Source organism: Orcinus orca, chromosome 1 (genome assembly GCF_937001465.1).
Source record: "Orcinus orca chromosome 1, mOrcOrc1.1, whole genome shotgun sequence".
In the NCBI taxonomy this organism is placed as follows: domain Eukaryota; kingdom Metazoa; phylum Chordata; class Mammalia; order Artiodactyla; family Delphinidae; genus Orcinus; species Orcinus orca.
In genome coordinates, this window is record NC_064559.1 from 130,520,510 (window position 1) to 130,547,586 (window position 27,077).

Here is a 27,077-nt window from a genome sequence, read left to right on the forward strand (position 1 = left end):
AAATTATATCAATAAAAGCACATTGCGAATACACTTGATTATTCTAATTCTAGTTTTTACAATTGTAATCCCTAACCTTCTAACAGTAGGTCTACAAGTTAGTTCTTCTGAACTCAGAAATAAACTGACCTACAGAAATACATGGCAGTCAAGATCTCAGATAAGTCCACAAAAATCCATTTAATCCACAGTGTACTTGAAAATTAAAATAAATAAGTACTATGAAAACTAAACACCATGGCCCAAAATATTTCTACAGAAAAATATACTTCAAGTTCTAACCTGGGATCGTTAAGTACACATTCATTCACTCCTTTCCCTTTTCTCCCTCCTCTCACAAACTATGATGGAATAAAAGGTTTCCAGAATATTCCCTACCCACAATGGTTCTTTCAGAGGAAGCTCCTCATGTTCCAAGTCACTGGCTGTGACTCCCAAGGCCTGGGAGAAAGGCTCCAGCAGGTTATGTAAGAGAATAAGGCTAGAAGCTAAAACAATTGACACCTTCCCTGGCATATTCTGGGTTTCACATCTACTGCCTTTCCTTTCTTTCTTTCTTTTTCTTTTTATATTTCATCAAATTTTTTTAAAATTTTAATTGTAGCAAAACACACAATACACATAACATAAAATTTACCATCTTAATCATTTTTAAGTGTACAGTTTGATAGCGTTATGTATATTCACGGTTTTGTGCAACTGACTTCCTTTTCTTTAGGAAGATACTCGGCCTGCTCCCTCTTCACCTGTTTTTTTATGCTTTTTTTTTAAACTTTCATAAGTAGTAACTTGAAACTATGTTCCCTTCCCTTCCTGGTCACTTAAAACAGAATTCCTCTACTCTCTGGTATCTAAAGTAAAACCTCAAAGTTTTCCTAATTCTCTAATAATTAAAGGGGTTGCAAACAAATAAGAATAAAAAAGGAAGATATAAACATAAAAATTCTGAACTAGTTAGGTGAAACTAACTAGTAGACATATTATATCTAGATTTCAAGACGTCTGACCTGTCTCTAAAGATACCTTTATAGACAAAATGAATAAGTTAAAAATGAGAGTCCAGTTAAAGAGTTCGCCTAACTTGCCTAGTACATAAACTATGTATTCAATTGATGTTTGATAATAAGTCAAAGGAGTTCTTAAGGAGTCAATGTCAACCAGCAAGGAAGTTTCCCATATATAAAATAGGGCTGTTTGCAAGTGTTGTGGTCCACATTTTTATCAAGTAATGATAACACATTATGTGTATGACATGATACCTGGAAGGAAATTAATATAGTGGATGATCAAAATCAGGATCCAAAAATCTTACCAGCAGGATCAAATCTAATAATTGATACAGATGTAGCATATACGTTTAAAAGACCAACAGTACAAGTTCTGTCTGAGACACATATTCTTATACCACACCATATGTGAAAAGACATGGGGATTTCAGTTAACCATAAACTCAATGAGAGTCAAGCCAAACAATGTGGTTGCCCAAAATACATTTAGGGTATAATTAACATAAATTTAGTGTTCAAAACAAAGGAGGTAATCAAACTCAGAACTGATCAGACTGAACTATACCCAATTTGAGGTAACAAAGAATATTGGTTAAATTGGTATCCAAAGGAAAGTATTAACTTGAAGATGTCTGAAAAGTAACTTGAAGATATTTCATATGTGCAATAGGTGAAGAAACACAATAGTTCATCTAGGGGTAGATAATCTGCTACAAATATCTAAAAACCTATTTTGAGAAAAATATAGATTTGTTATTTTTCTGGTACCTCAAAGAAACTAAAGCTGAACAGGGAGACAAATGGGGTCAACATAAGGAAATGGTAATTTTTTTTAAAAAAATGAACAGACTATTTTAAGACTCTATATTCCCAATAACAGGGAACTTACTATCATAAGAGATATGTTATTAAAAATAGGGTAGACAAGATAAATGCCATCATAAGTTATACTAGAAGAACTTTAAGGTAACTGTAACCTGAAATGTATATGATTTTGGGGTTTTTAAAAACTGGTAAAGAAAATGGAAGGTAGAAAATAAATTATTCCTTTCCTCTTGCTTTTTCTTGTTCTGATGCTATAGGAAATTACAAAATTCGAAGGAGAAAATATACTAATGTTGGGCCTTTGTATATACAAAAACATGGAGTAAGGTTCATCTATTTTTCAAAATCCCAACATTTCAGCACTATCACTGTGTCAAATGTCCTAAGATAAAGAACATACAGCAGGGGAGAAGGAGAAGCTAAGCAGCAAAAGTTACAGGGCTGATCCTACCAACAGTAATGTTACAGAACATCTGGCCCAGAATGAGTCAGTGAATGACAAGAGAGAATTCAGTTTTCCAAAATGAATGACTGAATTAATCAAATAATAAACAAATAGTTGATATCACACTTCTGACAGTTTTATCATGTTTTCCCTTCTGTATAGTTGGGAAGCACATTATCCAGCCTCTATTTGCATACCCCATCAACATACCTTAGACTTTCTATCTTATTTTTAAATAGGATAGAAACTCATTCCTAATAGCAACTGTCTTTCCTATACACTCAGAATGCAGTTGACATTAATATATTAATTTTATTCTAATTACTTTCTCAGACCACTATGTGTAAAGTATGCAAATATTTGTGTATCTTAGATTTAGATGTAGTGTATCTCTTGAGGAAACTCTAATACCAACACAAATATCGTAACTACTCTCCATATGCAAGTAATAATATTTTGATATTAAAGTCAGTTTGGATTATTTCTTACCTTTTCAACATCTGCCTTGGTTGCATTAGTATCATTATCCAATCTTTCATAACTCTGTTGTGCCTTCTCTGCCTCTCTACATTCTCTTTCAAATTTCTTTTTACTCTGTTAAAAAAAATTAAAATGCTGAAAAATAAAATTAGATTTATCTCATTTAGAAGTTAACAAATAATACTAAAATTTATATGGAACGATAAGAGACCCAGAATTGCCAAAGTAATCCTGAGGAAAAAGAACAAAGCTGGAGGCATAACCCTTCTAGATTCCAGACAATACTATAAAGCTACAGTTATCAAAACAGCATGGTATTGGCACAATAAAAGACATGGATCAATGGAACAAAAAAGACAGCCCAGAAATAAACCCACACACCTACGACACACCTCTATGACAAAGGAGGCAAGAATATACAATGGAGAAAAGACAGCCTCTTTAGCAAGTGGTATTTGGAAAACTGGACAGCTACATGTAAATCAATGAAATTAGAACACTCCCTCAACACCTTATATAAGAATAAATTCGAGGGCTTCCCTGGTGGTGCTGTGGTTGAGAGTCCACCTGCCAATGCAGGGGACACGGGTTCGTGCCCCGGTCCGGGAAGATGCCACATGCCGCGGAGCGGCTGGGCCCATGAGCCATGGCCGCTGAGCCTGCGTGTCTGGAGCCTGTGCTCCGCAACGGGAGAGGCCACAACAGTGAGAGGCCCACGTACCGCAAAAAAAAAAAAATGAATAAATTCAAAATGTATTAAAGACCTAAACATAATACAGGACCCCATTAAACTCCTAGAAGAGAACATAAGCAAAACATTCTCAGACATAAATCGCAACAATACTTTCTTAGATCAGTCTCCTGAGGCAAAAGAAGTAAAAGCAAAACTAAACAAATGGGACCTAATCAAACTTAAAAGCTTTTGCAAAGGAAAGCATCAACAAAATAAAAACACCTATGGAATGGGAGAAAATGTTTGCAAATGATGTGACTGATAAGGGGTTAATATTCAAAATATATAAACAACTCATACACCTCAATATCAAAAAAAAACCCAATCAAAAAATGGGCAGAAGACCCAGACATTTCTTCAAAGAAGACATAGAGATGTCCAACAGCCACATGAAAAGGTGTTCAACATAGCTAATTATTAGAGAAATGCAAACAAAACCACAATGAAGTATCACCTCACACTGGTCAGAATGACTATCATCAAAAAAGTCTACAAATAATAAACACTGGAAAGAGTGTGGAGAAAAGGGAACTGTCCTACAAGGTGGGAATGCGAATCAGTGTAGCCACTGTGGAAAACAGTATGCAGGTTTCTCAAGAAACTAAGACTAGAACTAACATATGATCCAGCAGTCCCACTCCTGGGCATATATCCAGAAAAGACGAAAACTCTAATTTGAAAAGATACATACACCCCAATGTTCACAGCAGCACCATTTACAATAGCTATGCCATGGAAACGACCCAAATGCCTATCAACAGACAACTGGTTTAAGAAGATGTGCTATAGGGGCTTCCCTGGTGGCACAGTGGCTGGGAGTCCGCCTGCTGATGCAGGGGACGCGGGTTCGTGCCCCGGTACGGGAGGATCCCACATGCTGCGGAGCGGCTGGGCCTGTGAGCCATGGCCGCTGAGCCTGTGCTCCGCAACGGGAGAGGCCACAGCAGTGAGGGGCCCGCGTAACGCAAAAAAAAAAAAAAAAAAAAGATGTGCTATATGTATACAATGGGATATTACTCAGCCATAAAGAAAAGAATGAAATATTATCATATGTAGCAACATGGATGGACCTAGAATATCATACTAAGCAGACTAAGTCAGACAAATATTATATGATATCACTTATAAGTGGAATCTAAAAAATAATACAAGTGAATGTATATACAAAACAAACTTATGGTTACCAAAGGGGAAAGGGAACAGGGGGATAAATTAGGAGTATGGGGTTAACAGATATAAATTACTATACATAAAACAGATAAGCAACAGGATTTACTACATAGCACAAGGAACTATATTCAATATCTTATAATAACCTATACTGGAAAATAATCTGAAAGAATTTATATATATATAACTGAATAAGTTTGCTGTACATCTGAAACCAACACAATATTGTAAACCAACTATACCTCAATAAAAAAGAAAGTAACTTTAAGGTATTGCCACTGTGTACTGTGTAAAATTACACAAGTAAAATTTTTCTAAATTAGCAAAGAATTTTACTATTACAAACCATGTGCCTTAAATATGAGACATCATAAGACTGTGAAGAAAAAAAATCATAGGCATGACTGAGTTAATATTCATTATGTATCTCAATCTCTTTATAATAAGAAAAATAATCATATGTGTTTTGTAATTTTTTATTTTAAGCTCATCTTAAGCATGACTTTTTTGGTTTGTTTGGTGTTTTTTGTTTGGTTTTTATATGTTTGGTTGATTGGTTTTGGTGTTTGCTTGTTTTCTTTTCTTTTCTTTTCTTTTTTTTTTTGATGGAGTCCCAATGTAGCTTAGAATGTGGAAACATCCCTCCAAAGTGGTTTTGTGTTGTTTCTTCCAAGTGTCCCAGGAATACCACCTGCCCAGAATGACCTCTAAAATTTTTTAAATTTAATTCAAATTAGTATGACTTTGCAAAACCTATTCACAACTGAGCATATGATATATTTACTTTCCTGTGTATTTTTTTATCCTGAAGTTAATGTCTTTTTCTAAAAAATTTGCTTTAGTTTTCAATGTACTTTTCTCTAATTCAACCCTAGTGTCCCCAATTCTTTACATCTCTCCTCAGTTAATTCAAACATATTCAGAATTCTATCAATTTTATCTTCTTAATGAAATCAAGAACCCAGAGGTTTGTAACCTGTTAAAATTTGAACTGGTTACCAAACTAGGCCTACTGAATAACTGTTACCTTGGGATTTCCCTTCACCATTTCCTGGGGATTCCTTTCAATTCTCCCTTAATTCCAATCTCCTATTTCCTAGTTCCACACCTGCCCCTTTCTTGGTTCATTTCTCTATTTTGCTAGAACACATTCAGCAGTAGCTTCCTAAAAGAAGCTTCCTAAAAGAGATAATTGTTTAAGTCTCCATGACTGAAAATGCCTTTCCATCTATTTTAACTGATAAAATTTGGCCAGGTGTGAAACTCTAAGTAGGAAATCTTCTTTCTTCAGAAATGTAAAAGTACCACTCCACTGTCTTCTGGCTTCCTGATCCCATTCTGATCCCTGATCCTTTGCATAAAATATGTTTATTTTGTTTTGTTTTTTCTCTCTGGAGGTTGGTAGGATCTTCTCTCTCTCCTAATTGTTCTGAAATTTCTTTTTTTTTTTTTTTCCTTTGAGACTTGAAAATATATTCAAAGTATTAAATTACGACAGCAAAGGATGTTAAAGAAGGAAGGGGTTGAGAATGGAGTTGATAACAAAAGTAATGTTATTTTGACATAGCAAGACTCCAACAGCTTTATCAGAGTAGCGTGGCTTCTGCTGAAAGCAGTCTTCTTCATGTAAAGAATTTTATAAGAGGCAAATATATAGGAACAATAATTTAAAAGGCTTTCAGAATATTCCCTTTAGATGTTAAATTTTAGAATTGTCTTGACCCGTCTGTACGTTGTTTCCAAATACTTTTCAAATACTTCAGATAACTCTGAGCATCGTGTCTCAGCAGGAAAACGTGCTTAAAAACATAAAAATTTGCTTTTATCTTCCTTGACTTTTCTGAGCAATTTGCAAGGAAACTCTGGCTTCAATACTGGAATAGGTTCATCCAACTGAGGTCTGAGAAAGAACAAAATTAAAATTGAACAACTTGCTTCTTTCTTCCTTGATTTTTCTGAACAACTTCCATGGTAACTTTTGCCTCGTATAGTGGAATGGGTTCATCCAACTGAGGTCTGCAGGTTTTCTTCTGTCGTTACCCAGTGGCCTCCAACACCAAGAAGGGTGATGATATCATGTTTATGTGGTAGTAGTTGTAATTTTACAGCTGGTTCATCATCTTTACTGTATAATCTCACTCCAGCATCTAGGACAATATCTACTCCAAGGCCACCTGTTTCTTCTAAACAGCTTTCAGCAACCTGGGCTTTCCCATTGGACACATCGATCACTCGGGCTATAGAAGGCCTACATCTTTCAAGACACTGCTTGTCTTCAAGGCTGCACGCTGTTGAAATAACTTTGGCTCCTCTATGGTGTGCTAACTGAATAGCTATTGTTCCAAGTGCACTTGCTCCGTCCATTATCAGCACTGACTTTCCAGGAGAGAGATGAGAAAGATAATGCAGAGCTGTATAGGCTCGTACTCCATCCCGAATGGTTCCAGCAGCTTCTGTCCACGCAACTTTTTCTGGTTTGTGAACCAAGTAATGTTCATGTACTCGAACAGCTTCACAAAGTCCAGGGTCTTCAGAATCCAAGGGTAAAATTCCAGCTACTTCATCACCTGGTTGAAAGAATGATACCTTGCTTCCAACATCTAACACAATTCCAGCAACTTCTCTCCCAACAGGAAAGAAATCCTTCTCCATCTTCATTTCTGTTAGAAGCTTTGTATTTATCTGGCTCAGAGCACAAGCTTTAACTTGAAGCTTCACATAGTTATCCTCTGTAACAGGAAGATTTTCCCTTTCTTGGAACACAAATGTTATTTCTTCACTTGTAGAACTCTGTTGAAAATATAAGCCTTTCATAGTCACCTGCCTCGGAGCGACTCCAACGGCCTGCACCTTCACCACAGCCACCTTCGAGTCCTTCTGCCTGAAATTTCATGAAGATATGTCTTGCTGTGAATCCACTGTGCTGAGCACCTGGAAAATCCTTTCCATCTGGAAACTCATGTCTTTCTGTTCTTGGGAAATTTTCTTGAATTAATTTTGCCTATCCATTTTCTATGTTTTCTCTTTTTTTAAGATGCTTATTATCTCGAAAATGAACATACAGGATGAGTCCCTCTAATTCTCTTATATTTTCTCTCATATTTTCAATCTCTGTCATTTTGCTCTACTTTGAGAGATTTCTTCAATTTCATTCTTTCTAGTGAGCTTTTCATTTCTGCTACCATAAAGTTCTTTTTTGTTCTTTATATGTTCCTTTCTTTATAGTATCTTGTTCCTATTTCATGGATGTAATAACTTCTCTATTCCCTAAGAAAATGTTAATAATAGTTCTGGGTTTTGCTTGTTTTTGCTTTTTAATTTCTATTTCCTTTCACAGTCACTGTTTCTTCAAAGTTGCTTTTTTTCCTGCATACTAGTTTTTCTGCATACTCTGGTGTCTACATTAGATGTTTTTTTTTAAATGTCTGGGGATACCAGCCTATCTGCTCTTATTTTAAAAGCTAATTGGATTATGGCCTTTTCCTCTACAGTGATAAGGCCAGGCAGTTTCCTTGGAGAAACCATGGTGCCTGTATCTTTAAGTCTTTCCTCTCAAACTAATTAAATTCCACAGAAGAGACTCTTCCAATTTCTTGTCTGGAAAATATATGCCTTGCTACCTGTATTCTGAGAATTACTCAGAAGAAAGCACAGGATGTCAACATTTTCTATTTACCTAACCAGTTACAATGTCAATTTCTTGTCTTGAGGATTACAAAACTATTCAGATAGGTCAAAAGGTTTAAATTTCTCACAGGATACCTCCTACTCCTTGACCTTCAGATAGAGACAAGGTTCTTCGCTACCTCCCTTGGCCAGTAGGCAGAGTTCCTGCCACCTTTTGCTAAAGGTTTAGTCCTTCAAAGAGTCAAACTTTATACAGGGATTTCAGTTCCAACTCTCCAAACATACAGAGCTAAAACCTAAACTTTGTCAGTGTGTGAGTACTAAACCCCAAGCCCTTAGCAAGGTCCTGTAAACCATACCCCAAAACCTCTAGAACCACTTTTCAAATGCCACTGTATCAGCTCACACAACTATTGCTCGGGCTTTTAGTTTACCCTTAGTTTCCAGGGTAAAAATTTTAAATGTACTTACTATTTTTATTAGTATGAGATATCAAATGAGATACATAAAATTTATTCAAAGCATAAATATATCTGAATATACGTAATATACAGAATGTCACTTTCCTGTGAAGATTAAAATTAAATTTCCACAGTTAATTCTCTGAAACTCAGTTCAGAGCTGTGTTTTCAAATTGAACAGCTATAGCTAATTTTGGTGTAATTTGAGGCAACTCATACACAACAATACTTTTTTTTTTTTTTTGCGGTACACGGGCCTGTCACTGCTGTGGCCTCTCCCGTTGCGGAGCACAGGCTCCGGACGCGCAGGCTCAGCGGCCATGGCTCACGGGCCCAGCCGCTCCGCGGCACGTGGGATCTTCCCGGACCGGGGCACGAACACGTGTCCCCTGCATCAGCAGGCGGCCTCTCAACCGCTGTGCCACCAGGGAAGCCCACAACAATACTTTTATATTAAGTGTCCTATTGTTTGTGAAAAAAAATCTACCTACTAATTTCCTTGCAACAGCAAAAGAATCATGAGTACAGTAATATTAAAAATACTCCTTCCCTGAAAGATATTATATCATTATACAATACAGGGATATACTCCAGAAAAGATTCTCCTTTCTTCATCCTTTGTGTCGCAGACTAATCAACAGCCACATCTACTCCCCTATTCTTTCTCAGAAGAGCCCACCTCCCTGTACGGAGGCTGAAAAGAGCTGATAACTTGCTTTACCAGTCTTCCCACAGCTGGGGCATGGTCAAGTAATCTAATCCTGTCAAAGGCACCCATGAAGAATTCTGCTGGGGTTTTCTGGGAAAGCTTTCCTTCCCTGATAAGAGGAAACAGAAGAGAAATGCTTCCTCTCTCCTGCTTCTGCATGCAGCTGAATGAGGATGTGGTGCTTGGCTGCTTAAATCAACTGTTGACCATAAAGGGACAAGCCTGAGGGAAAAGGCCATGGACAAGACAGCAACGTGGACAGATAGAAAAAGCAGCCTTGGTGACATCACTGAGCTACTGACCAACTCTAGAACTGACCTGTTTCCGAGCTTTGTTCTTATAAACTCATATGATCTGTTACTTGGAACCACCTGATAGACCTGCCATTTCTGATGCTTCAATCTTCTCAATCTCTGACCATTCCTTCAAAATCTTCTTCACAGGCTACTGTCTTCTGCCCTCAACTTAAATGTCAGTGGGGCCTATTTTGTTTATCCTGGGTTAATAACTGTCTTTAAAATTTTTTTTTCTCAATGTTCAATACTCTGTCACTAATTCAAGCTTTCTCTCCTAGTTCTTTAAATATCCTCTCAATTATTGCAAACATATAGGAATTTTACAATTTCGTTTTCTTGATTAGACATGAAGACATGGGACTATAAAAGGCATCCTGCACATATTTCTACATATTACACAGAAATTATATTTGTGTCTCTTTCTTACTAGACTGCAGGCTCCACAAAAACAAGACCATATCATATTTGCTTTTGTACCAGACTCAATATATGTTACAGATGCCTTCAATAAACATGAGTTGAGCTGAACTCACCTTTATTTCACAATATTGTTAACGCCTTAAAGAAATCTCTCCTACATTTTTTGATGCTTGTTTTTTATGACCCTTATGACTTTTGCTTAATAACTAACAATTGTTCTAAAGGTAAGTCAGCACATATCAACAGGAATGATTTGTGTCAACTCCAGTTTTTAAAGGGACCAATAACTCATGAGTGTAGGAGTCTGTTATTTTGTGCAAATGAAAGACACACATACATACACATTCATTGGGTGGCAGATACTAAGGATGCTAGTTAAGGCAATTTAAAATTTAATAAATGTAAACACTCCCTAGAAGTCTTTCTGAAACCAATTAGAAAGAAAATCAAAACAAAAATGAAAAGAGACTATTAATATACCTAAGAATTCTCAATCAGTACTGGTGATTAGAATCTTACATCAGTGACAGTTATATAGTAGAAATTTAATCTAAGCTTTTAATCCGTGCCTTTAAAAAAGAAAGAAAAAAAGCTGAAAGCTGTACACGTATATGCATACTTTTTTTTTTTAATCTCAGACTTGTCCTTTTTCCAACAACCACAAGCTAAATTGATTAACATGAAAAACTCCCTTCAGCATAATTTTCAAGGAATACAGTGTCCATCATAAAAGTATGCAGGGAAAGAGTAAACTGCTTGCTAACATGAGGGTTCAAGAAAGAATATTAACCTTATATGACAGCACATCATTTGGCATAACGTTTTAAGTAAAGAAGATAAAATGTTCCATGTAAACATCTTGGTTTTCAAATGACTGTATGCCAGGATATTTAAGAAAAACCACATTAATAAGTACCTTTGGAAAGTTTTTAAAGTAAATAATTATTATGCTTTTATAATTTTGCCCTATAAAGTACTTCATTTCCTACAGTAAGATAGTCTATGACCAGCAGCCCAGTACTAGAAACACTCAATTATAGAATCACTGAACTGGAAGAAACATTTCATATAATCTAGTTCACTGTCTTCATTTTTCATTTGCTAAAACTGAAGTCAAGAAAAAATCAGGTGCTAAGGAAAAGGCAGAACTAGAATCTAGTTTCTCTTAGTCTCAGTCACATGGTCTTCTAGGATGTATCAATATTTCCTTATTACTTCTATCCTCTATCAATATTTTATAGTAACAACGGCAAAGTCAAAAAGAATCTTCCTAAATGTTTACAATTATCTGAAGATTATAGAATTGGTACAAGTACAGAACCATGTAGAAAAAAGTAAAACAGACAAAATGGTCTCATATTCTCTACTTACACCAACGTCAAATTACAAATAATACTACATTGAGAAATATTAAACTCAAATAGATATGAAGCATAAGAGCATTTAGAGCTAAATGCTACAAAATTTTATGTTAAACATGAAAACACTATAACTCACATTATCCATCTGTTTCCAGCACATGTCAAGGTATTGCTGGGCTTTTCGTCCCTCTTGAAGATGCTGAAGATCATAACAACAACCAAAAAAACAAACAAAACAAATTTTTAAATTACAATACCAATTAAAGCCTAAAGTCCCCAAAAGGCTTTTCACTTAATTTTTTTTCAAGGTACTAATTATGTAAACTTTATCAAGACTTAGGAATAGATTATTAGTAAAGCAAAAATTCTCTAAAATGCATTTTATAGACTATTACTTAAATATTTTAAATATAATCTTTAAGACAGATATAATCTCTTGGAAAATACATGATTATCTAAATAGGGGTTGACAAAGTTTTCTATAAAGGGTCAAATAAACATTTTAGGCTTTGCAAACCACACGGTCTCTGTCTCTGTTACAAATATTCAATTCTGCTAATATAATGCAAAAGCAGCCACACACAATATATAAGTGAATGAGTGTGCGCCTGTTCCAATAAAACTTTATGGTCACTAAAATTTGAATTTCATATAATTTTCACATGTCATAAAATATTCTTTTTTTCATTTTCAACTATCTAAAAATGTAAAAACCATTCTTAGCTCATGGTAACTAGGAAACAAAAACAGGCAGTAAACTAGATTTGTCCCACTGGCTGGAATTTAGCAAACCTCAGTCTTAAATCCAAAAGGATCACAAATTAGCAAGAATGTCTTGAGATAATTTTAGCTAGAAGAAATTTAGAGAAATAGAAAACCAGTTTATGCTGTATGACTATACATTATTTTAAAAAGCAATTACTTCATTTCTGTGAAAATATTTCATATACTATTATAACTGTATAAAAATGACAAGAATTACCATTTTTCTTTCAGTTTTCAGATCATGAGCATATCTCATTAATTCACCATAAACTCTGTGCGCCATTTCTTCTGCTACTACTTCTCGCTGTCCTGCATAGTCATTTAACTCGTTAAGGATGTTAAAAAAGGCTATACACGAAGTAAACCTGACAAAAACATATTAAAAATGGTGAAATTTATTTTTACTTTCATTATAAATGTTTTCTATAGATTGAGCCTGATACTTAACAAATTTTAACATATTCAACCTAAATCTCAGCTACTAGCTCTAAATTAACTTTGTATGAAAAGAATCCTGCTTAAGCTCAAGTTGTACATGTTTATATATCTTCGGGCAGTCTTAATTTATAAATAAAAGGATATTTGGAGTCAAAAAATAATAAGAATACTACCTGCAGGCTCTTTTAGCATACTGGAATCTCTTAAGTTGCCAATTAACTGCCCTGAGCTTGGGAATAAACTTGGTTGGATTCCTAGGCTTGGCAGCTGAACCTATTACAGAGATGATATGCTTGCTCTAGAGGACAGAACCTGCCAATTATACCACTCAAATGCATCTCGATGGGTGATCTACAGAACAATTTTGCTATCAGCTCTGGACACAGCTGCCTGTATGCCTGCCCACATCCTGAATGCAATTGAAGTGCCGCTATGGTTGGCACCACAGAGGGGTAAGAAGGGGCAAAAATAAGGGTAAAAAGAATGTGTGTGGAGGGAAGGAGAGAAACAAAGAGAATCACTGTATTAAAATGTATAGATCTACTTGAATACACTGCCAGAACACTCTTACATAAGCTGAAGGTGGACAGCTCAGCTAGGACTCCATTAACACTAAACCTGAGAATCCTCTAACAACTGACAATTACACACAAAGTTGTTTTAAGTCTAGTCTCCTTTTGTTTCTGCATTTTACAACTATCCATGTATCCCCCTGTTTAAGAATGCCAAAAAGCTCACAGGCAAAGGTTTGCTCATAGGCAAACCTTTTATTCAGAGTTCCAAAATTACCCTGAAAACCTTATTCCTTTTCATTAATCCTTTAAACCAACCAGCCAAATTGTTTTACTACCTGTAAAAGTAAAAGCAAGAATCTAACAAGCTGACAGCTACAAAATAAAGTATGGAAAAAATACCCTTTTCTTCTGGAGACTACATCATTCAAGTTGAGTCCCAGTCCACCTATTACTTAGAAATCACACTTCAACTATTCTAAAAAGCTATTATCAAGCCCCCTGAAGTATGCAACCTCATAAGAAAAAACAGTAGTTTCCTCTTTCATAAACATTATGATTTTTTTTATGATTTTTTATTAAAATAAACTTTTAAAAATCTTTATAAAAAGCTAATGGCATAATATTTATTTTACTAAATAACAAAAATATAGGTCTTCTTTTAAACTTTAATATGCAACCGTAAATAGGTATATAATTTACCTTGGCTCTTCATCTTTGGTGGAACGTTTGGGACAGTACTTCTTAACCAGATTTCTATAGGAAGAAGATTTTTTAAAATTTACTAAAATACTGTTGTTGAAATTCAAATACTCTGAAAGTTTCCAATTTCATTATATCAAGAATTTAATGATGTAAAAAAATTAAGACAGCAACATGATTGCCTATTACCATCATAATAGACAATCATTACTTACATTTTCTCCTTAAAATACTGATTCCTGTAGAAAGAAATGTTATTTCTATGTTTATACGAGTGTAATAGTAACAATTTGGTTGATTATGCTATCAAACTAAAAAGAATTAAGAGGAAGAATAAAAAAAACAAAGTACTCAGTATATGAAACAAAGTACTCAGTATATGAAACTGAGTTATGGCAGAAAGACACGTATTTCAAGGAAATACTACCATTATTTTCTTTTGTAAATCAGGGATTATAATACTAACTAAGGTAAAATGTAAACAGATGCGGACCCACTACAGGATAAAAGAACAGTTTGTCAGTATCCTCTGTAACTCTACTTTTATATGAAAATCACTATGTGATCCTTAACCTTCTCTTTCTTTAGGCAAATGAATTAATTCCAATTGTAACTTTCTCTGCCTGTATCTATGTCCATTCTTGACAGTCTCGGACTAGAATGCTACCTCATTTCATCTTTGCAAAAACAGGGGCAGACAAGCACATGGACTCTGGAGTCAAACTGGACTACGTGGGTTTCGTGTGGCTTCTGTGTGACCTTGGGCAATTTACTCACACTCTTTGTGCCCAGTTTTCTATAAATGGTGATACACAGTACCTCTAACCCATAAGGTTATGAGAATTAAAGTAGACAATATTTGCAAAGCATTAACCACAGTCCTTTATACCACGCTCCTGAAAATATGATCCATGGACCAGTAAAGGTCCAGACTCCTCATTACCTATCCCACAACAAGCTAAGTACAGAAGTTGAGAGAAGTTTTGTAAATGCTGAATCTAACAGTAAAAAAGAAGTAGGGCCTGTATTTCATGTCTCCTTTTATGTCATTTTTTTCTAGCATTAAATTTTTATTGTATTTTATAAAAGCATCAGTAGAAACTTTAAAAGAAACTAGTCCATCATCACAAATAATTTGAGATGTACTGGTTTAAACTATAATATCTATGGAAATCAGCAATTATGAGGTAACTGATTAACTTATTATGGTTATAACCACAGTCTCCAACCTATAAATGGGTTGCATGCTGGAAATTACTTTTAAAGTCAGTGATTTTCAACCATGAGTCCCTGAATTACTTTAAATAAAAACAAGTCAAACTTGGGCGAAGAACATTCCAAAGAGCAAGTAGTTTCAAATTCTGAACATAATTTTGTATATCAACATTTTAAGCATTGTTTAGAGTTATAGGCTATAATTGACATTTGTTGTCTATGCCTACCTGCATCACTCACTACACTTTTTTATTCTGTAACAGTTTGTAGCAGACATATTTCTGCTCATCAAAGAACCCTATTGGGCTTCCCTGGTGGCGCAGTGGTTGGGGGTCCGCCTGCCGATGCAGGGGACACGGGTTCATGCCCCGGTCCAGGAGGGTCCCACATGCCGCGGAGCGGCTGGGCCCGTGGGCCATGGCCGCTGGGCCTGCGCATCCGGAGCCTGTGCTCCGCAACGGGAGAGGCCGCAGCGGTGAGAGGCCCACGTATCGCAAAAAAAATAAAGAAATAAAGATTCCTATTATTTCACACATTTTCCAGCACACTTGCAGTTAGGCAGAACCATGTGGCTAATTCTGTATATAATGGGCTGTTAGCTCTGTGTTAAGTACCAAGCTAAAGCATTATAGTTCATGCATAAACGTCTGGGCTTCTTCATTCCCTGATGAAGCAACTGTGGAGGCTTGATGTTAAGAGCAAGGTGAAAACAGTATGGATTCTTGAGTTACCACATGGACTACTAGAGTTATCACCTAGCCTTGTGGCTGACTTTGCATGAGCAAGAAATAAGCTTTTGCTGCGTAAAGTCCCTGAGATTTGGGAGTTATTATTCTAGTACAGCCTAGCATAACCTAAACTACAGCTCCTCTATTGTCACGTCTACGTAATTGTGGTGGGTTGGTCACATATAACAGTCCAGAAACACTTATTTGATCCAGGCCCATTAATCCAGGCCAAAGTCAATGCTAAAATTTCTGTTGAAATTCTTGGTAAGATATGTTTTTTTCTTTTTTTTTAATTTTTATTTTATATTGGAGTATAGTTGATTAACAATGTTGTGTTAGTTTCAGGTGTACAGCAAAGTAATTCAGTTATACATATAAATATATCTATTCTTTTTCAAATTCTTTTCCCATTTAGGTTATTACAGAATACTGAGCAGAGTTCCCTGTGCTGTACAATAGGTCCTTGTTGTTCATCAACATGTTCTCTTTATGCTGAAGCTAAGTTGATAGGACACAATCCTGGAGGCCCCACGTGTAAAGAGCCTACTTGGGTATTAAATCAACAGAAAGGACAACAAAACCAAGAGAAAAAGAGAAATTCTTACTTTTCTGAGTACCCAGATCCCTAAACTTTTCAGTCAAATAAGCCATAAATTCCTTTCTTTGCTTAAACCAATATGACTTGGGCTTCTGACACTTGAAAGAATTATGACTACTACCACAGATATTAACACAAAAGTCTTAACGTACTCATAGCTTAAACACAGCATAAACAACACTAATTTGAACTCTAGCTTCTGGGAGGAAGAGCACAAATACCACAAGAGGGAAGGGGAAGAAGAAGAAAGTAATATTACTTTTACCTTTTGAGCATGCACAGTTAATCCTCAGCAATTTTTTAAAATTTGTCTTGCCTCTCTTATGTAAAGTCACCCATCTATGGGAAGCTCTTCCCAAGCCCCAATAAAGCCCTCAGAAACCATATACAAACCACTAAGACTCCATCCAAGGCTACCCTGCCACTAGAAAAACTACAGCATGGTCCAAAATGTTCTTGTATTCCACTAAATCAAAACTTCTATTCTAGGAAAACATATGCCCTAGAAGAAGACACAACAAATTATTAATAGTACTCATTTCTAGGGAGAGGGGCTGGGAAGTGACTAAAATTTAAATGTGTTACAGTGATCATATACTGTTTTTTAATTTAAAAACAAATTAATGATAAAAGCATACCCAAAGCAGCTGATCTCAGTTGGGCCTTCTAAGAAAACAGTCTGAAGTCGGCAAAAATACACACCAAGGTGTGACTGGTTACTAAGTCCCACAAATCCTTGCTTTGAATTTTTAACATAATATGCTTATTAGGTCAAATAAATCTCTGGCTTGTCTTAAATATGTAAGTGTAAAACAGGCAGGTTCCTCCTAAACTAAAAATATTTTAGGCAATTCATCTCTCTCAAGAAATCTGCCCTTAGAACCCTCTTGCACTGCTGGTGGGAATGTAAATTGATACAGCCACTATGGAGAAAAGTATGGAGGTTCCTTAAAAAACTAAAAATAGAACTACCATACGACCCAGCAATCCCATTACTGGGCATATACCCTGAGAAAACCATAATTCACGAAGAGTCATGTACCACAATGTTCACTGCAGCTCTATTTACAACAGCCAGGACATGGAAGCAACCTAAGTGTCCATCTACAGATGAACGGATAAAGATGTGACACATATATACAATGGAATATTACTCAGCCATAAAAAGAAATGAAATTGAGTTATTTTTAGTGAGGTGGATGGACCTAGAGTCTGTCATACAGAGTGAAGTCAGAAAGAGAAAAACAAATACCGTATGCTAACACATATACATGGAATCTTAAAAAAAAAAAAAAAAGGTTCTGAAGAACCTAGGGGCAGGACAGGAATAAAGATGCAGACGTAGAGAATGGACTTGAGGATACGGGGAGGGGGAAGGGTAAGCTGGGATGAAGTGAGAGAGTGGCAGGGACATATATACACTACCAAATGTAAAATAGATAGCTAGTGGGAAGTAGCTGCATAGCACAGGGAGATCAGCTCAATGCTTTGTGACCACCTAGAGGGGTGGGATAGGGAGGGTGGGAGGGAGACGCAAGAGGGAGGAGATATGGTAATATATGTATATGTATACCTGATTCACTTTGTTATAAAGCAGAAACTAACACACCATTGTAAAGCAGTTATACTCCAATAAAGATGTTAAAAAAAAGAAGAAGAAATCTGCCCTTAGAACCCTCCTACACTGTTGGTGGGAATGTAACTGGTACAGCCACTACTGAGAACAGTGTGGAGGTTCCTTAAGAAACTAAAAATAGAGCTACCATATGATCCAGCAATCCCACTCCTGGGCATATACCGGAGAAAAACATGGTTCGAAAGGATACATGCACCCCAGTGTTCAATTGCAGCACTGTTTACAATAGCCAAGACATGGAAGCAACCTAAATATCCATTGACAGATTAGTGGATAAAGAAGATGTGGTACACATATACAACGGAATACTACTCAGCCATTAAAATGAATGAAATAATGCCAGTTGCAGCAACATGGATGGACCTGGAGATTATCATACTAAGTGAAGTAAATCAGACAGAGAAAGACAAATATCATATTATATTGCTTATATGCAGAATCTAAGAAAAAGATACAAATGAACTTATTTACAAAACAGAAACAGACTCACAGACTTAAAGAACAAACTTATAGTTATGTATAGTTATCTGGGGCGGGGGAGGGGAAAGGTGAGGGGGAGGGGAAAGGTGAGGGGGAGGGATAGACTGGGAGTTTGGGATTGACATGAACACACTGCTGTATTGAAAATAAATATCCAACAAGGACCTATTGTCTCAGCTCTGTACTCTGTAATAACCTAAATAGAAAAAGAATTTGAAAAAGAATAGATACATGTATATGTATAACGGAATCACTTTGCTGTACATCTGAAGCTAATACAACATTGTTAATCAAACTATACTCCAATATAAAATAAATATTAAAAAAAAAAAGAAAAAGAAATCTGCCTTTAGTGTCAGTTTCCCTAGGCTACTGTTTTTGAAATTTTCCTCTTCTAAGTCCAGAGATTCTCCAAGTAACCAATTATGATAGCAGTTTTTATATGTAAGACATGTTTTGAATAGCATGTTATGAATCAGGAATTAATTAAAACCAAGTTTTATACAGATACAATACATATCATAGAAATTATAACAGATGTCATAGATAAGCTAATACTTTGTTTTGATGTGTGTGTGTTTCATCCATGTTTTCTAAGAACCTTAGGATCATGCACTATGGATACAGAGGAATTAACACTCTTCCTTCAGTAGCCTGAGAAGGCTTCTAAATGTAATGGGTTTCTCCAAATATTATAGTATTCTCTATATATCCTAATTGTATATGTGATATTAAATATATCATACTACTTAATTTATATTTAAATTGCTGATTTTAATATTTTTTACCCATTCTAGTTTTGTCATGTTTATATGAGTTTTAGTGAAAATTATAAAGTATTCCAAATAATTTCTCAAAACTTTAATTCATTTTTCTTTAAACTACATTTTACAGTTAAATGATGAGGTACAAGATACCTCAAAAAATTTTAAGCAGAAAATCACCTCTATACGTTTTCAATCTTTCAACATTTGAGAGGCTCTGAGCTCTAATTACTGTTTAACAGGTGATCAATACCATATTTATTTGTAAAATGGGACACAAATCATACTATGGCAGAAGGGTAGTATTAGATATTTGAGACTGACTAGTATCCCTTTTCTTAATTGCTGTCCCTATATCTAACGGTTAACATGCTTAGGAATTACCAGATTAAGACAAATGGCCCTATTTGTGGGCCTCAGCTAAGTGATCCAGAGATAGAAAACTGAATCTGGCTGGGCCAAAGAGTTCTCTTACTGGAATTTTTAAGTGTTTGTACCTGATACAGCTTTGAGATCAGTACAAGAGCTGAACCTCTGAGACATAAAACTGAATGTTGGTGAGTATATTTCCTGCCATGTGGAGAAAAAAGGCCAGTCTGCACTGAAAGAATGAAGCCAACACATAAAAAGAAGCCCAAAAAGGAGCGGGGGGGGGGGGGGGGGGGGCGGGGAGGAGGGAAGGAGGGAGGGAGGGAGGGAGGGTGGGAGGGAGGGAGGAAGACAACAAAGGTCTCTGGCTCTCTGGCTGTGTTTCAGATCCTGACTTTTTTTTCCCCTGTGACCTAGCTGCATCCCAGGACTTCCAGCAGCTGAACTGTTCAACCTCTTCTTGAGCTCAAGTTAAAAAATCAAATCAATTAAAAAAAATCAAATTAATAAAAGATATCAATAAATAAATCAATAAATATCTCTTCTCAATAAATTTACCATTAAACAAAGTAGCTCACTGGGGTTTCCAACACTTACAGACACAAATCTTTCCTTATAGTAGAAAACTGAATGTAAAAGATATCCACATACAAAAGAATGAAGCTGTACCCCTACCTTACAACCATATAAAAACATTAACTCAAAATGGGTCAAAGATCTAAACGTAAGAGCTAAAACTATAAAACTCTTAGAAGAAAACATAGGGAAAAGTTTTACAACATTGGATTTGGCAATGATTTCTTGGATATGACACCAAAAGCACAGACAACAAATGAAAAAATAGATAAACCAAACATCAAAATTTAAAACTTTGTGCATCAAAGGTCATGATCAACAGAGTGAAAAGGCAACTGTGGAATGGCAGAAAGGATCTGCAAGTCATATATCGGATAAGAGGTTACAATCCAGACTGTGTAGAGAACACCTAAAACGCAATAATAAAAAAACAAACAATCCAATTTAAAAAATCGGCAAAGAATTTGAATAGCATTTCTCCAAAGATATACAAACGGCCAGCCAAGCATATGAAAAAATACTCAGTGTCACTAATCATTAGGGAAGTGCAAATCAGAGCCACAATGAGATTTCTTACACCCATCGGAATGGCTACTGTCAAGAAAAAAGAAACAAAGATAACACCCAGAAAATATTAAGCGTTGGCAAGGATGTGGAGAAATTAGAACCCTTGTGCATTGCTGGTAGGGATGCAAAATAGATCAGCCACTGCAGAAAATAGTATGGTAGTCCTCAAAAAAATTAAACATAGAATTACCATAAGATCTAGCAATTCCTCTTGTAGGTATATAGCCAAAGAATTGAAAGCAGGGACTCAGATATTTGGACACCATGTTCATAAAATCATTACTCACAATATGGAAACGGTGGAAGAACCCCAAATGTTCATCAACAGATGAATGGATAAACAAAGTGTGGTATTATCTGTACAATGGAATAATATTCAACCTTAAAAAGGAAGGAAATTCTGATACATTTCCCAACATGGATAAACCCTTACAACATTATGTTAAGTAAAATAAACCAGTCAAAAAAAAAAAATACTGTATGATTTCACTTATGCAGTACCTAGAGTAGTCAATTTCACAGACACAGAAAGTATTAATAGAATTGCCAGAGCCTAGAGGAAGGGGAAAATGGGGAGTTGTTTGATAGGCAGAGTTTCAGTTGTTCAAGATGAGTAAGTTCTAGGAATTGGTCACAGAGCAGTACGAATATACTTAATATACATATTTATATTTCAGCTTGAGATAGAGCTGAAATACACACTTAAAAATGATTAAGAGAGTAAATTTCACGTTAGGTACATTTTACCACAATTTTAAAAAATTGAATGTAAAAAAGTGATTACTACAAGTAGTATTAGACAAATTCTGAATACTGCATTTGTTTTTTTAAGGGACATGCTTCATTCTCATTATACCTCTACTGGTGGTAAATGGCGAAATAGACCGATAACAAGAAGAAATAAGAGGACTTAAGTATTTATGCCTGAAAGACCTAGAAGAAAAACCAAACAAGCTTTAATGGATGTGAAGGTAAACAAAGTATTTCATTTCTTAAAAATGCCAGTTCCTAATTTTGCTCGATCTTTAGCCTGTCAAGGATACACAGTATCTAAAATGTGAAGGGGACTATGCATTTATGGTATCAGCTTCATAGTCTATACCCAAAGAATATATTCAACAATTCATTGCTATTTAGGATGTGATAGGCATAACAATGTGATCTCTAATCAACCTGCAAATCTTCCAGAAGAATATTTTCAGGCATGTTTAAGACAGAAAAGAGGAAAATTATTTTATTGCTCAATTTAGACTGAGGAAGGAGCAGATTGGCACAGACTTAAGTATTATACTTTTCGGAGAAATTTTGTTCTGCAAGTTGATAACTTCTGTTTTCCTTCTAAATATTAGATTCTTAAAGCAGAACTATATAACACAGTCCTAGCTTCAAGTCAGCAGCTTAATCTATCTGATTTGCCTATATTTTAAACCTAGAGGATGATGAAATAAACATTTTGTCTCATTTCAGACACTCCTACACAATTCAAATGGCTAAACAAATAACTCAGAAATAAAACTATTAAAGGCATTATGAAAGAGCGAAGAGATTAAGTGATCTATATAGCCAACATCATTGACAACCTTCTTATTTCTTTATAGTTGTTTAAACAAGATCTTTAAATCCTTTTCACTGGAAAGCTCACTATCAAAATGTTTACCATAACTGGGTTGAACTTATTTTCTTTCTTAAGAGCTTTATGTTTTACTTGTTAGGTTCTGCTTCATTTTTTAAGGAAACAGTTTAATATAAAAATCAGGAATAGGCTTCATGATTCTTGTTAAGGTGATGAGCTTGAATTTCTTGACTAGTAAAGCAGTAGAGTTCATTGATTGAATCATTCCACAAAAGTTTACTGCTGTATGCTGACTACAGGGCAAGTACTCTACAGGTCTTAGAAATAGGACAACAAAGATCAACAAACTCTTGTGAAGATTAAATGAGATCGCATCCTACATAAACTGAAAATAACAAACAACCCTATTGCTGCAAATGTAGGTTAGTAGTCTGGTGGATAATTAAGGTGAGGGTTGGGGGCATCTTTTAGGTATAACAGAATGAACTGAGATAACATTAGAGCTCCATGGCACACAAAAAGTACAAGGATAGGAGCAGAAAAAATGCCAATGATCGAAAAACAAACAGCTAGAAAACTGAAAACAAAAATAAATTTTTTAAAAATTTAAAAAAACAAATGAAAAACAAAAAAACCAAACAGCTAAAATATTATAACGATAAGTATATGAAGTCCAAATCAAACATATCAAGAAATATAGTTATATTACATTAAAAAAAGGTTCTCCAATTGTCATGCTATTTCCTCTCCTCTGATAAACCACCAAAAGAAAATAGCTAATAGAGTTAAGGAGAATATTACAGGCAAAGAAGCAGAGAGAACTAACATTATGCTATCCCTAGCTCCAATTTATAATAGGTTATAGGAATAATAAAAGTAAAAAGCATTTATCTTAAATTCTCATAATTAAATTTTTAAACTTCCTTAATGACAAGTACATTTTCTTAAAAGGAAGGACTTCTAAAATGTTAACCTTTTATTTTAACCTGTTCTTATCTTTATGGAAAAAGATACAACTAGCCCTAAATTTATGAAGTACGTAATTTAATTTATATTTAATTAAATTTCTATAATTTAATTGTTTATAATTAATTGTTACATTATAAACAGATGTGTTAGTTGGAAAGAGTATGTTATGTAGTTTTTAGATAATTTATTATTGTCCCTAGTAAAATACCTTAGAAACCCAAAGATGTCTCAATGGCACTAGGTACTGGTGACAGAAAAATATCCTCTTCAATGAGAATTAGTCATTCTCCCTATGCTGAGAGGCAGCACCAAGTACTCAGACTATGCAGCCAGATTTGAGCCAGCTAGCTCTTTCTTCACCTCTCTAACTCAGTTTCTTAATGTATAAAGTAATACCAACATCTCATTGGGTTTTTATGAAAATGAAATAAATTATAAGATGTGTAAAAGCACTGAGAATAGTGCTGGCACATTAAATGCTATGTTAAGTGTTAAGTAAATACCAAAAAGTGCTTGTTCTGTGCCAGAGACTATTCTAGAAGTTAGGAATAAGCACTGCACAGAACAAACAAGAATCTTTTTCCTTTGTGGAGTTTATCTTTTATTAGGGAGACTATTTTCTAGAATTAAGAGGCAAAAACTATTTAGCCAGTAAGTCATCTGGATACATGTACCAGGCAGGCTCAGGAACTACCAGAGACTGACAAGAATGAAAGAGTTCCCACAAGATCCATTCTATGAAGAAAATTAATATAGGGAATAGTTGCTCCTGCTTGTATCCAGATGCCAGTCTTAGGGTTTACTACATTAAGCAGTTTGATCAAAAACTCAGGGGAGACCAAAGAGTCACAAGTTAAACAATGGCCAACCAAAGAATAAAAGTAATCTCTACTTTCCACAAGTCAGTACAAAGATGAGCTCCCTAGGTTCTTCGGAGACTAAACAGTGGGATAGGAATAGAAAATTCTGATAAAGAGACATGAGAAAATAAAGACTAAATAGAAAATAGAAACTGGTTTTATTTGCATTATTCTATATCTAAGCCTATTCTAAATATTTGGGACAGCTCTTAGTAGAGCAATCTCTTCACATTGATGTATATGACATAAACTCTAGTATGGATAGAAAGCAGTACACGGTCAAAGGTTCACCAAATAGTTAGAGATCCTAATTTCTAAACTAAAGTGCAACACAGGTCATTCAATTATTTATGCATTCAACTTACATTCACTCAGCTCTAGAGGTACCAGCTATGTTGCCAGGGTTGGCAAGGTACAGAAATAAAAATAAGATCCAAGAAATTTGGAGAGATTTCTGTTCTGGTTAAGGTAAGAGTAAGTTTTAGGCTTCCCATTGTCCAATCTATTTCTCTCCCAGTACCACGCTGTCACGATTGAGCCAAAAAGGAATGATCTGGGGTGGAAGTAGGGGAATATAATTTCATGCAGCAATCTCTATGATAGAATTTAATGCTGTAATTATTTTTACTAGAAAAAAATGATACATACTATTATGTATATAGAGCTTCTTTTTTCACTTAAGAAAATTTAGTCAATCTCTGTCATACAAATACAATATTATAAATTTATTAGAAGAATGACTGATTTCAGTTTTTTATGTCCACAAACAAAAAACATTCTACCAAGTGATTCAAAGTCCCACTTATTATCCATGGATAATGGATAATGGACATGAACCATTAGTCCCACTTATTATCCATGGATAATGGACATGGTTCAATTGTTTTTTGTTTTTTATACAGCAGGTTCTTATTAGTTATCCATTTTATACATATTAGTGTATACATGTCAATGCCAATCTCCCAATTCAACACACCACCAGCACCACCCCCTGCCACTTTCCCCCCTTGGTGTCCATACATTTGTTCTCTACATCTGTGTCTCTATTTCTGCCCTGCAAACCGGTTCATCTGTACCATTTTTCTAGGTTCCACATATATGCATTTATATACAATATTTGTTTTTCTCTTTCTGACTTACTTCACTCTGTATGAGTCTCTAGATCCAGCCATGTCTCTACAAATGACCCAATTTCATTCCTTTTTATGGCTGAGTAATATTCCATTCCATTATATATATATATATATATATATATCTTCTTTATCCATTCATCTGTCAATGGGCTCAACTGTTTATAACTATGTCTCCAAACATGATGAGATGCTTTATTTTTTTTTATTCCTGTCCTCAAACCACTACCAAAAATGAAGCAATACCAAACTAAAATAAAATTAAACCAAAGCCATCAAAACAGAAGACAGAGAATAAACTGGGAGTGCCAAAATTATACTGCAAATTAAATTTATGCAAATAAAAAATATATATTTACAAAAAATATATTGCAAAATTTAATCCTGCAATATATTTGAAATGTAAATGTTTAATATAGTTGAATATAGTTGTTTTTCAGGAGACAAAAGAGCTGCCTCACTATGAAAAGAAACTGTCCTCTGCAATAGCAAAAACAGGAGGGAGTCAACCAAAAGAATTTTTCCCATTAAAGAAGAAATAAACAAGGCACACTTCTTCCCTTTGGACAAAACAGATACTATAAAGAGTAGCTGATAATCCAGTCATTTACTAAGCATTCATCCAAAGCAGCAAATCTCAATGTAGAGAAAGGGAAGGGAGTAGATGGTTTTCAAGTTACACAAGCCTCCTCCCAACTCTTCCTTATTGGAATTCCTCAACACCTTCCAATAATCCTGCTCTTGCTGCGAATCACTGCAAGTGAGAGCCACTGTTAGGATGAACATGTACTAAATTTCTTTAGTCTGCTGGGACAGAAAAAAGATGCACATCGCTTAACCTGAGCGTCTGTACATAACAAAACCTACTTTCTCACTATAAAATTATATTTTCATATCATGGAATTGTGGGTTCTAGCCACTCCTGCTTCAAAGAAGTGGTGTTAAAATCTCTTTTTGCAAGTTAAGTGAAAATTATAACCGTTATTATCAGTCACAAAACAGAAAGGCAAACAAGTGTGCCGTTTGATTACAGTCCTGTTACTCCGGTAAAACCTTGGCCATCCTGGAACTCTTGAGGCCCAAGTTATTTTGGACAATTAAACATTGCAGATTGCTGAAGGTTTACCTTATAAATTACCAATTTTTATTCTATAATTTGTGATAGGATTCTTTTGAAATATACCATCTTCTTTGCTTAAGATTACACAATTGTTGAAAAGACTTCAATAATTAAAAAATACAAGTAAAAAGTTTAAGTTCCTTCCCTTCTCATCCCCCCACTCTCATTCCTCAGAGGTAACCAGTGTAAAACAATTTGGGGTGTACCCTTTTAGACCTCTTCAGAATACATACAAATTTTACACATAGCTATATACTCAAGCTCAAGTAAGCAAGGAGGTCTTGCTGTACATTCAGTTCTGCAACTTGCTTTGTACACTGACAGACTGAGTAGCCTTTTAAATATGCTGCTACACCTGACTTTTTCAAATTGCATATTCCACAGTATTTTTCATCATTGCCTTACTGACAGGTACCTTTAGTCTGGAAACAATTTTTTCATCTGTTGTTTGCAATCTTTTAATCTTTTCTTTATTATTTGGCACTTCACACTGCCATAACATCACTGTACTGTCTGTAGCATTTTCTTTCTTCACTTCTAT

The 27,077-nt window shown here is 35.2% G+C and overlaps 2 protein-coding genes across 5 annotated transcripts in view; both read right to left on the reverse strand.

The window, feature by feature from the left end:
* FNBP1L (formin binding protein 1 like) overlaps window positions 1-27,077 on the reverse strand; it is a 140,728-nt gene that overhangs the window by 43,120 nt on the left and 70,531 nt on the right. For 3 of the 4 annotated variants that reach the window (XM_033432958.2, XM_049714373.1, XM_033432965.2), the window contains exons 3-6: window positions 13,952-14,005; window positions 12,517-12,664; window positions 11,671-11,733; window positions 2,767-2,871 (exon numbers count right to left, since the gene is read on the reverse strand). In XM_033432958.2, the coding sequence (XP_033288849.1) occupies window positions 2,767-2,871; window positions 11,671-11,733; window positions 12,517-12,664; window positions 13,952-14,005 (370 nt within the window). The remainder of the gene's footprint in view (window positions 1-2,766; window positions 2,872-11,670; window positions 11,734-12,516; window positions 12,665-13,951; window positions 14,006-27,077) is intronic. The other variant, XM_049714378.1, reaches the window with a different exon arrangement.
* LOC105748046 (quinone oxidoreductase-like protein 1) lies at window positions 6,196-7,536 on the reverse strand. Its single transcript, XM_033432972.2, has one exon. The coding sequence runs from the start codon at window positions 7,472-7,474 to the stop codon at window positions 6,662-6,664; it is 813 nt and encodes a 270-aa protein (XP_033288863.1). The 5' UTR covers window positions 7,475-7,536; the 3' UTR covers window positions 6,196-6,661.

Excerpts from the sequence above, each read along its gene's own strand:
- LOC105748046 (XM_033432972.2), bottom strand. The coding sequence starts at position 7,474 with ATGAAAGGCTTATATTTTCAACAGAGTTCTACAAGTGAAGAAATAACA.